The 12,236-nt window shown below is 35.3% G+C and overlaps 1 protein-coding gene and 1 pseudogene across 2 annotated transcripts; one reads left to right on the top strand and one right to left on the bottom strand.

Annotated features, from left to right (window-relative positions):
• Positions 1–4,864: 4,864 nt before the first annotated feature.
• On the top strand, positions 4,865–7,244 carry LOC120137264 (annotated as a pseudogene).
• A 163-nt stretch (positions 7,245–7,407) lies between these two features.
• On the bottom strand, positions 7,408–10,145 carry LOC120137253. 2 transcript variants are annotated; one of them, XM_039153054.1, is made up of 6 exons: positions 9,209–10,145; positions 8,976–9,031; positions 8,503–8,612; positions 8,206–8,371; positions 7,651–7,743; positions 7,408–7,569 (listed from the first exon to the last, which is right to left on the bottom strand). In XM_039153054.1, the coding sequence occupies exons 1-6, from the start codon at positions 9,984–9,986 to the stop codon at positions 7,423–7,425; spliced, it is 1,350 nt and encodes a 449-aa protein (XP_039008985.1). In that variant the 5' UTR covers positions 9,987–10,145; the 3' UTR covers positions 7,408–7,422. The 2 variants fall into 2 exon arrangements, with proteins under 2 accessions (XP_039008985.1, XP_039008986.1); XM_039153055.1 differs by having other exon boundaries at positions 8,206–8,365; positions 9,209–10,144.
• Positions 10,146–12,236: the final 2,091 nt, after the last annotated feature.

Consider the following 12,236-nt stretch of genomic DNA (forward strand, 5'->3'; position numbering starts at 1 on the left):
TAATGTTCCATAAATATTTATTCGTATTAAGTATTAATAATAGATGATTATTATATACACATCAATGATATTTTTAAAATAAGATCTTATTTTGATAATCTAGTTCTAATACTCTTTCAAAATTAGTTTTTGTTTCTCAAATTAATAATTTTAAATCAGGAACTCGTACATGTTTAATGATGTTGTAAAAAAATTTAAAAAAAATTAAAATGAAAAATATGGAGTATATCATTAAAATTGGTATACATTAGGGCCTCTATAAATTAATACTTGATAGATTAATAGTTTCTTTAAAATAATATTTTTTCTCGGTCTCGACTTGGGACCAAAGTCTAAATTAATAATTTCGATAAATTAATAAGAAAACAATTTTTTCAGAAGATCTTTATATAAATTTATGCTCCTTCAATATTATAAATTAATAATTTTATAAAATTACAAATATAACTAGGACAACTTAGTAAAATAGGATTCTATTGTTGTTTGATTCTTCTTAAAATTTAAATCTAACTATATTTTATCTTTAATTTTCCTTACTAGATTCAAATATATCGGTGTTGCGTTCTCATGCCGTAACATACTCATGCAGAAATCATCTACAGCAAAGGGGGTAGCTTACATCAGCTTGCATCATACCATGCACAACTCATACAATGTACCAAATTCTTAACATTCACCTTGCATTCAAAACCTTCAACATTCACCTGGCTTCTCAACAGCTTTCCCTTTTAATTGCGTGACCAACAACCGCTGCCTGTGCTTGAGAAATAATGGTGAGGACAACGGTTTCGTCAGAATATCAGCAACCTGTTCAAAAGCAGGAATGTATTGAACTTGTAATCTTCCAACTGCAACAATTTCACGAACAAATAACAAATCAAGCTCCACATGCTTGAATTTCGAATGAAGAACGGGATTACCACAAACAACCACCATACTCGAATTGTCACACCACAAGTTAGGGATACCATGTGGAACAACATGCAACTCCTTGAGCAACGATTCGAGCCATATTATATCTGCAGCTGCACACGCAACACTCTAATATTCATCTTTCGCAGTTGAACGATCAATCACCTGTTGTTTTCGAGAACTCCATCAAACTAAGTTACCACCAAAATAGATGCAAAACCCCGAAGCGGAACGCCTATTATTCGAGTTAGACCCCCAGTTTGCATCAGCAAAACAAATCAAAGAGTCTGGAAGAAGCTGTGAAAGGTAACCCAAAATCAGCTATTATGTAACATTTCGAAGTCCAGGTCGGTAGTTTGGGTCGATATACGGGTCTGTTTCCGGATTTTTAATAAATGAAATTAATATTAAAATTTTGAATTTTGACTTGGAAAATATTTTTTGAAGGGTTTTGAATGATTTTTGGCTATTGAATTTTATTTTGGAATTTAATTTGAGTTTTAAATTTTTGATTAAATTGAATTATTTGGAAACTATGATTTTAGTGACTAATTTACAAATTATCACAAATTCAAAGTCTATGATGCTTATTTTACCAAGGCTCGTGTTTAAAGTTTCTCCTTCCTAAACTAACTGTATTTTAATCTTCCTTTTTTTTTTACCAAAACTCCATCTAGATTCATTTGTTACTCTAAATTCGTTTTCGTTCCTTGATTTTCAATTCAGGTGGTTTTCATTTTCTTTTATTTAACCGTTTTATAACTTCTCCCAAATTCTCCCAAATCCTCTCTAATGGTTGAATCTTCCTCTTTTCTTCTCTTTTGGTTTCTAAATTTCATCTCCTTTAGCTTGATTTTAATCAAAATTGATTCTCTTTTCTTATTCATTTGCCAATTTCTCCTTGGAGAGCCATTGCTGATTTTCTTCTTCTCTTTTCAATCATTTTCAGCAAGATAATGTTATTTTCCTTGGTTTTCTTTCATGCTTTGAGGGAAAGTGATTTGTTTAATGATTATTTTGATTAATCAATCTATTGAAAAGGATTTTATGAGTTGAAATTGATTTATGGAGTTAATTATTGAGCTAATTTTCTTGACGTTTTCTTAAAGAAATTGAGATATTTTTGGGATTATTATTATTATGTTAAAATAATTTTTTAATTGCTTTTGATTTGGACGTCGATTTCTTGAAAACAAGTTTGATTTCGGCATTTTTTGGAAATTCGGGAACTAAGAGTTGTAGAGGATCATTAGTGTGGTTTTAGTTGGATTAGATGTTGATTGTAGTTGTTGTTGATCAACTTTTGTTGAGGAGAAGTGATGCAAATCGGATTGGAGGTTTCAGAGAGTAGTTTCGGTAAAAATTTCGGTAATTTCGTCATTTTTGCTCTGTTTTAGAAACAAGAAATTATGCTATGTTTTAGTATTAGTTTTGACGTGGTATTTTTCTTTTCAAGGAGTTTGATGTGTTAGATATTGAGGAGAGTTTGATGTGTTAGATATTGAGGAGAGGTTGTGCTTTGTGTTTCGGTGAGCGTTTGGTTAACGTTTGGAAGTGTTTTCAGTTACTGGTCAACAAGGTGAGTGACTTTCATTCTTTGAGAATGGATTTGTTCAAGGTTAAGGAAAGTATAGCTTGATTTGATACTTGATCTTTATTATGATTTTGTGACTTGTCTAATAATGCTAATGATAATGTGGATTGTGCTACATTGTGTGTGATGCAACATAAATCGGAAATGTGAATGTGAAATGTGAATGTGATGTGTAGAAAATGATGCATAGACTGTTGAAAACATTTCTGAAAATCTATATATAATGTGGATGTTTGACAACTTAAAAATGCATGTTCTTGAGGATTCTGCACTTTTCCAGCAAAAGGATCGATCCTAAACTTTCTGTCCAGCATAGGATCGATTCCTCTAAAAAAAGATCGATCCCTTCAATTTTGAGCTCAGTGGAAAAGGGTGAAATTGCATTCATTAAAGGTCTAAATTGTTCTTTGGTTCTAGAATGTCCCCTGAATGTTTGTGTGAGTTCAAAATGGTCCAGAAAATGAACTGTTAATTAATTATGGATGGTAACTCGAAATTGGATAGGACTTGTTTTATCACTTTTAAAATATATTTAATTTCATAACGGAAACATTTATTGTATGTTTTATATTCATACTTAAGTTTTGATTATTTATGTTTTAGTCCCTAAACTCGTATGTTAAATTAAATACTCGTTCGATGTCTGAATGACCTGCAAATTTGCATGTTGTTAATTAAGGAGTAATAATAAGGAATGGTAAACTCAATATAACTAATTAAGTTTGAATTCCTAGTGTGTTTAAATGGTCTTTTTACCCTTGATTGTGTGTTGTAATATTTATGTTTCGTTACTTTTGATGCATGATTTCATGTTATCGAATATTTCATGTTGCCATGTGTCATAATCTGATTTGATTTAAGTTTGTATGCTTTTGTATAGTTCGTATGATTTAGGGTTTTGTTTATCCAATATAATTGGAACCGAATGTATGCTTAAGTATCTGCCTTAGTCTTCTAGACCAGGTATGGGGTGTTACATGTTCCCTTCAAATAACACAAGATTCTTTTCACTTCTTGAAAATGAACATCACATGGAGCTTGCATGAACTGACACACTCGGTTAACAACAAACACAATCTTTACACCCTAAATTTTGGGCTAGTAGTTTCAGGTTTACCCGAGGGACATATGAACCATGTGAATTGTATAATTTAAGTTTTTGGGCTTGATTATGTCAAACTTGGGCCCAATTAGCCATAAAAGGGATTTTTGGATATAAGATAAAATGAGAATGACCAAAAGTGTGATTCTCCCATTTGAGAAAAGATGACGGTTTTATATCCTTCATCTCATTCTTTTTATTTCATTCTTATTTAAAATTTCTTCCTCCATTTTCTTCTCTAAGTACCTAGCTCAAAGATAAGTGCTTGAGAACCTTTTTCACTTTTTTTAAGCTTTATTTTCGTACTCAATCCCCCAAGGAAACTTGTTTTAATGATTCAAACCTTGGGTTATTTGTTTGTAAGAAAAAATGATGGTTTCTCATTCAAGTCTTAAAAAAGTGTGGTAGTTGGCTAAAGGAACTTTCTTTTCCGGATTCTCTAACCAAATTAGTGTATTTCTATTCCTTTTGAGTGTTAATCTTTCATAATTTAAAGAATTTGCTAAGATTTGGTTATTTAAGCATTTTAGTATTTATCTTTATTTTATGATCAAATCACGTTTTAGGTGTAAAGCTTGTGTTTTTAATATACCTTAAGACCCTAAATAACCTTTTAAAGCTTCAGTACAAGATTAGGACCAAAACTAAGTCATTTAGGATTTATTTCGGTGTTTTTTGAGTCTAAATAAACCATTTCATGGTTCGAGTGTCGATATTGGGATGAACAATATCGATACTAGATGAATTGGGGCAAAAATTAGGGATTTAGGCATAGAGTATCGATACTTCTAGGGAATATCGATACTACCCCTACAATATCGATACTTAGGGTGACAGTATCGATATTGGGCCTATTTTTCAGAAACATAATGCATTTTTGGTATTGATACTCATAGGGGTATCGATACTTGACCCAAGGGTATCGATATTGCAAGTAGAGTATCGATACTACTTTTTTTGGATGGTTAGATTTGACCTATTTAAGGCCCGTTAGAGCTAAGGACGATCAGTAATGGTAGAACTTAGTCCGTGAGAGACACGAAGGGGCCAAGAGGGCCTAGAAACACTCATAGGAGTGGGTTGCAACTGAAGTAACCATACTAAGTGAAATGCTTCCGAGTATCTTCAATCGAACACGTATTAGGTAATCGTGAACAAAGGATTATTCCGAAAGATATGTCAGCAAATAAAACGATGAACGACTTGATTAACATGATAAAGGAAAACGAGTCATACGCGAACACTTGTACTCAAATATGTGTAAGTTGCCCTACCGGTTCAAGGGTGAACCAATGGGAAGTGTGACGAGAACGACATGGGAGTTGTTGTTAACGAACCATCCTCTAATTGAGAGCTGGGTAGTTATAATATACGGAATAGGTAACAATGATTATCAATTTCCTTGAGGGCATAAAACATTAAAATATTATTAAGCTTTTGCATAACATTCTAAGAGAGAGGACGATCGAGATACTAGGGAGGGAGGGAGCGATCTCAACTACTTCTATTGTAAATGATAACAATGACAAGATAAGAATAGATAATAATAATATATGTGTGATAACCATAAGAACCTTATGGGGTAAGATTCTATAGGACTTGCCTTTGTTTGCTTCTCGAAAAACGATAAGGACACTCGAGCTACTTGTTTGCATGACGACCGTCTAAAGTATATATATGTGAAATATCCAGATATGTACCAGCAGTGTTAAGAAACTTTAGTATCAGTGTAAATGCACTTCCGTATTAGTGCTGAGGCACTTTGACACCAGTGCCAAGACACTTCCGTGAATTGGTGGCAATGCCAATATATATTTATATATATTTGAAGTTTGGTCACGTATCATGCTTATTGCATTATGTAATTGAGTGGTATTGCGAATAGAGACCCAATGTTTGTATACTCTTGGTGAGGCTCTTAGTAGAAGACTAAGCGAAGCATGAGACTCAAGCTATATCAATAGAATGATCGAACCCTAAGTAGGTAGCACTTGATTATGATCATGCATGCACTTACTGCTTAATTCCTTAATTTATACCATTCTTATGTTATAAGATTTCCATACTGCTCTAGATTAGCTATTATACTACTGGTCTTTGTAAGTTCAGCGTTCGGAGATTTTCTAGTCGCATGTTAGTACACTGAGCCGTTTAAGGAGTATTGTCGCGACAAGTTTTCTGACATTCCTAACTGAGTACTGTTTGTTACTTTTAGTGTTTTGGTCCCTCTTCCATACTAAAAGTTTTGGATTTGATCCTTTTTCTTTTATTTGGCTTAAAACAAGATCATTAATCATTCGTGTTAGCATTTTAATGAAATAGTTAACAATGTTGGTTATTTGAACTAATAACATTATAAAACTAGCAAGTGGATCAAATTACACCAGATTGAACTAAAGAGACTAAATTCAAAATTTGACCATAGTAAAGTGTAAAAACCATAATTTGACCAAGTGTTTATTAGCGTTACGTTTTGACCAACTTAAGTTGGGTTTATTAATAAACTAATGTTTTTTCTTAGTCACCCGCTTTAATATTACGTTAACGGTCCCTTCCTTTTTTTTTATTTCGTTTTTGGTTACATTCTATATTACTTGTCAATGCAGACACTAAGCTTTAGCAAATCGAAGAACATCAACATTGTCGGATTAACGTCGCTAAACGGTCAGATGTTCCACGTCGTAAACAACGGTTGCCAGAACATAAAACTGTAAGGAGTGTCTATCATTGCCTCCGGTAACAGCCCCAACACCGACGGTATTCATGTACAACTATCATGTGGTGTCACCATCCTCAACTCCAGGATTCAAACAGACGATGACTGTGTCTCGATCGGACCTGGTGCAACTAATCTCTTGATGGAGAAAATCACATGCAGCCCCGGTCATGGTATCAGGTAAAAAAAAAACCACCATCAACATCAACATAAAAACCGTTACGTATTCGTAAACATCATCCTGATATAACATTGTGCTCATATAGCGTTGGAAGCTTGGGGAAGGACCAGAATGAGGCTGGTGTTCAGAATGTGACAGTAAAAACAGCCACGTTCATAGGTACCCATAATGGTGTGAGGATCAAGTCTTGGGCAAGACCCAGCAATGATTTACATTGTTTTCCAACATGTTACGATGAAGAACTTCAAAAATCCCATCGTCGTTGACCAGAATTACTTCCCTGGCAACAAAAACTGTCCTGATCAGGTTCATCGTCGACCTTATTTGTACTTTGTCGATCAACAAAAGAATAACACATTGACATACTTTGTACAGGTTCCGGGAGTTAAAGTCAGCGATGTGACATACCAAGACATACACGGAACATTGGAGACAGAGGTTGCCGTAAACTTCAATTGCAGTTCTAAGCATCCGTGCAGTTGGATACGAATGGAAGGGGTGACTCTTACGTACAAGAATGCGGTTGCTGCAGCTTCATGTAAGCACGCTGGTGGAACTTCGCTTGGGGTTGTTCAGCCTACAAGCTGTTTGTAGAAATGCCCAGCCCAGAAGATATAATGATCTTATAATATAATACTATGTGTTAAAGTATTAAGTTGCCTTGCCCGAGTCTGTGGCGCTGTTAGCTCCATTGAGCTACATTGGAGCCTGGCCTTGCAATGAGCATGATGTAGTAGTGTAGGAGATTCAACCCAGATGGGCTTGAGTTCTTAACAATTGATTCATGGACACCTTGAGGATCTATGAATGAATGAATTGATAATATTTCTATCTCTAAGATACAATGCAAGTAATCGACATCGATGGGTTGATTATTATTTCCATATAAATTTCAAAGAAAAAAAGCCATACGAGTGTCAATAAATCAAACCTAGAGCCTCGGATGTACTTATACGGGTTTCGTCGCTACAGTTACAAATCGCTACCACCATAGTCATCAATAATTCCCTCTGCTCCACCTTCAAAATTTTCTCCAATCCTCGTGCAACCATCTCCATCTCAGGCTGTTGGCAATGGAGATAAAATTAACAAAGTTAAACGCGAAAAAGATAGTGCAAACAAAATGAAAATAGCAAACTACATACAGAGGACTCTCCGGGAGGAAAAATGCAGTGCATGAGACATATCTTGGACAGTTCCGACACTGCGTTGGTACGTTTGCCTTGCATTTCAAAAGCCTGCAACCAAATGGCACAATGAAGATCAATATACCAGCCGAAATACCTTCTTTGAAGTTATATAAACATGAGAACGAGTGGTAGGAACCCTGTACGAAGCTGTAATATCATCACTTGATACAAGTTTAAGACAAAATTGATAGTGTTATTGCAACTTAAATATCATATTTTCCCAGGGCCTGGTTCCCGTAAGTCAGATGATAGATTATACAAAAGTCTTCCAGAAAACATGATGGTAAATTTGTGCTAACCGATAAATGTCATCAATAAAGTTGCCAGTGATTCTTTCTTCTCTGTTTACGAGGTTATCTAGGTAGTATGTAGGTAAGATCCTATTGGTTTCCCAAGGTCCACTCTGCATCTACACTATTGATGCTCGGAAAATTCCGATTGAAGTATGATACAAAATCATCAACAGGTGCAAAAGCTAGCACGTGTAAGAACAAGAGTATGAAAAATTACCCAAGCCTGCAAAAAACAATAACGTGTTCTTGCAGCAACACCAGCGGATGCCATTCTAGAAGCACGGATATTGTCAAGTCCAATATTTTCAGCTAGCCCGGCAAGGAATTGTCGAGCTTCCTCACCATCGATCTGAACATCAGTAGACTGACTCGATGCCCTGCCCCTGCATAATGTCTAAGCATGTTATTGGTTAACCGAAACAGTAGGAGCACAAGAAAGTCCAATTCAAGAAAGTTAGAAGACAATGTATCAAACATCTAAACATGTACCATATATATATATATAACTTCATACCTGCAGCAAACATTTAAAACCAACTCAACCGCTGCACGATACAATGAATCCCGGGTGTTTGTTGTGTCAATGGAGACACGCACACCAGATGTCCTGCATATTTGACGTAACTGCTCACACATAGAGACCAACAAGAAAGGACAACACATTGTTCAAGAATCAGCTAATCCAGCAAACGAAGTGAAATTGCACTAGTAGAACATTAAATCCATTAGAACCAACTCGGGAATTTTATCGAAGCTCAAGAGAACTGTAATATTTCCCATTCTAATTAAAAAGGAAGAAATAGTAACAACATACAGGGTAAAACAAAGTAAGAACCTATTATGTTGCATAAACAAAATCTAGAATCATATGTTTGCATTCATTCCAACTTCCTACGAATCCGTTAACTATTCTACATAACACATAACAACTTCGAACATTTTCGAAATATAACGCGATGAGAAATAATTCGTCAAGAAGGCACTGACTTGAATTATATCGTCCTCAGCAAAGTCCTTTCCAGCCAATCTATTTTCGATGATTGCTGAACATAAAGTTCATCAGTTGAAAGCAAAGAAGTCAACCATGAGTATCAAATGTCTAACAAGAAGATAATATTTTATTTAAAGGAGCAGTGTTTACCTGCAATCCACGGGGAACAAAGTTGAGTATTAGTATTGAATGAAAAATTAGTTCATAGCATTAGCAACAAAGAATGGACCTTTAATCAATCTGTTGGCCTGAGTCTGGTAATACTCAGAATCGAAAACGGAGGCAGTTTTAGGCGCAGAAACCGGTTGAGGCCACCATTTGGGCAATTTCTCACTAACATGGAAGCGTGAATAATTGGTCATATTGGCAAGAGATGAAGTTGTGGATAAGGATAACGGATTGTCCAAAGCATTGAAATCAATAGAAGGATGACGATGACCCTGGTCTCTGTTTGTCCCAACAATCACTTCTCTGCCTCCGAGACTCCGGTCCCGGCGAACAATAACCTTGGGTTTCGGCAAAAACCGAGCCCGGATGGCCGAACCGAGCTTGATGCAAACCCTGAAAGCGAAAGCGATGAGGAACACACAGACGAGGACGGCGGCGAAGAATTTAAGGGTCGACTTGCTGCAGGAGAGTCGAAAGGTGCGAGTTTCGGTATCGATGTGAACCGAATGTATGAGGTCTTGGAAAGCGTCGTTGGATAAAGAGACGAAGCGGTCGAGGTGAGAAAAGGGCGATATTGGCTCGAACTGGATGAGCAATTTGAGGTTGGGGTTATCGGCGGAGGAATCGAAGTCGATGGTCCGTTTAAGGCTGACGCGCTGGCTGTTTTCGACATGGTTGTTGTGGCTCCAACGGGAACGGGAAGAGCGAGAACGGCGGGGAGAGGAGAAGGAGAGCTTCGGCGGACGATATGGTCTGGGTTTGGTGTAATCAAATACACAGAGAGGAGGAGACGGGCATGGAACGCGCAAGAGGAAGCGCATGTTGTGGCTCTTCTTCATCCAATAGGTAAACCAATCTATTAAAGAAGAAAATCAACAGTTTGGTTTCGCTTCATTCAATTCATGGCCGAATGTGGTTAACCACGAGGAAGAAGAAAGGTACAATAGGATTTGGTTTAAACCCAAAAAATTTCAATTTCTCTCCAGTTCTGTTGGTTTTGTTCGTTGCTTGCCTTTCCACTTCCCCTTTACCTGCTTTTCGATTGGACTTCCCATATTTCCTTCCTTATTTCACTTTTTCATGGTGGGATTACTGTGCAAGTATTTGTGTTCCTAAATTATTCAATTTCAATTAAAAATGAAGGCTTTGTTGATTTAGTAAATATTAAAAAGAAATCTCTACACAATAATTTATGTTCCTTTGTTGATGTTGTGTGATTTCATTGTTAAAAGTTATAAAATAATTCTTTGATTAGAAGGTATATTTTTTTTGTTAAGTTCATCGATTATTAAGAGTTACAAAATAAACATTCAATTATTCATATGTTCTAAGCTCATCATTTTATGTTAAAAAAATTAACGACAGTTTGAACTGGGTGTTAATCTATTGACTGTAATATGATAAAATATGATACAAAAATCTCAAACGATTATCGTATCTCAATCAACAGGTTAACGTCCAACTCATATTGTCATTAAATTTTTAACGAAAAATGATGAGTTTAGAACATATGAATAGTCGAGTGACCATTTTATAACTTTTAATAGTTGAGGGACTAAACAAAGCAACATCTTATAGTCGAATGATCATTTTATAACTTTTAATAGTCAAAGACCCAATAAAATAACGTCCAATAATCGGGAATCATCTATATACTTTACTCTAAATTTTAATATCATAAATAAAATATATTGTATTATGAGATCCATTAACTAGTAAAGTGGTAAAAAATGTTCATGTTATCCCACTTTATATAGATTCAAGTTCAGGTATATATCTTGAAAATGTAGGTGAAATTATCCATATATTATACTTGAAATTTATAAATTTTTTTATTAAATTAAGGTGATTATAAAGTAATAGATATTCTAAATATTCTCAATAATTTGACAATGAACGCTCAATCACTTTGTTGTAATTATTGATGCTCGAACATATGATTTTTAAAAACAATAATGATTCTTTGAACTACCAAAATAAATTAATATAATAAAAAAATAAAGCCGGTCGAATTATTTATCGATTTCAGTGATCATTTATTTATTTTTAATTAAAATTTCAAAGTTGGTAATACTTATATACCGACTTCACTATTCAAACCCAGCCTCACGCCTATCCCTTGTGAAACTCGAACCCGACTCGATCGGGTCGGATTTTTTTTTATAAAAAAATTGGGATCAGTCGGATCGGGTCGGAATTTTTTTAATGTAATGTTCTGGTCGGGTCGGGTTTAGGGTGAAAAATACCCGTCTCGAAAAAAATATATAATTTTACCTTATATATTTAGGAATAATTACAATAATACCCTTCTATTGTAGACACAACATTTCATCCCCTTATAATAATATACAACATATATATATTGTATATTATTTTTTATTGTTTTATTACATATTTCAGGCCCAGAACCAGTACAAACACACACACGACCCAGCAGTGACCCAAAGTGCAGCCTGAGAACCCAACTACAAACAAGCCCGCGAATCAGGTCCAACCAGAACCCATTGGAGCAGCTCGGATCTGAACGGGTTAGGGTTTGAAACCCTAACCCACACTTTGCTTCCAACATCTCTTCTGCGCAGCAACCTCTTCCACATTCGAAGTCCTCTCGTGTCGTATGTCTCTCCGCCGATTTTTCAAGCCAACGTTCCCTCGTCAACAACAAATCAAAAACAATAGCAACAAACCCAAAGTTTTACACGGGAGCAAATTCTCTAAAAATAGGATGTAAATATGCTATAAATAAATATAATCGAACACACAAAATCACACATGAGTTTACAGGAAAATAGACTACAAAATACACAAGTAATATTCGGAAAAGGCAAAAACAGTGAACCCAAGCATCTTGTAACCATTTCAAAGTGAAATAAAAAGGTATTATTTTTGTACCTCGTTGAATTTCTAATTTTGCTTGCGTGGTTTCTCTCTTTCTTCTTGGTTGATTCGAAGCGCTGATGATCGGGGAGGGCTCTTCGAGATCTATTTTCTTAGATCTAGCCCTCCCGAGGCACCTTTTTAAGAAACTATGTTTGGATTTTGAAAGAAAAATGGAGAGCGTTCGAAAAGGCAAAAAATATAGGGTTCAT

This window comes from Hibiscus syriacus, unplaced genomic scaffold (assembly GCF_006381635.1).
Source record: "Hibiscus syriacus cultivar Baekdansim isolate YM2019G1 unplaced genomic scaffold, ASM638163v2 tig00110655_pilon, whole genome shotgun sequence".
Taxonomy (NCBI): domain Eukaryota; kingdom Viridiplantae; phylum Streptophyta; class Magnoliopsida; order Malvales; family Malvaceae; genus Hibiscus; species Hibiscus syriacus.

Bases quoted from the DNA above. Each gene is read 5' to 3' on its own strand.
- LOC120137253 (XM_039153054.1), bottom strand. From the start codon at position 9,986: ATGAAGAAGAGCCACAACATGCGCTTCCTCTTGCGCGTTCCATGCCCG. The intron at 9,032-9,208 runs GTCCATTCTTTG...CTTTATGTTCAG, and splicing joins GGCCAACAGATTGATTAAAG to CAATCATCGAAAATAGATTG. The intron at 7,744-8,205 runs GTAATTTTTCAT...ATTTGGTTGCAG, and splicing joins ATTGTTTTTTGCAGGCTTGG to GCTTTTGAAATGCAAGGCAA.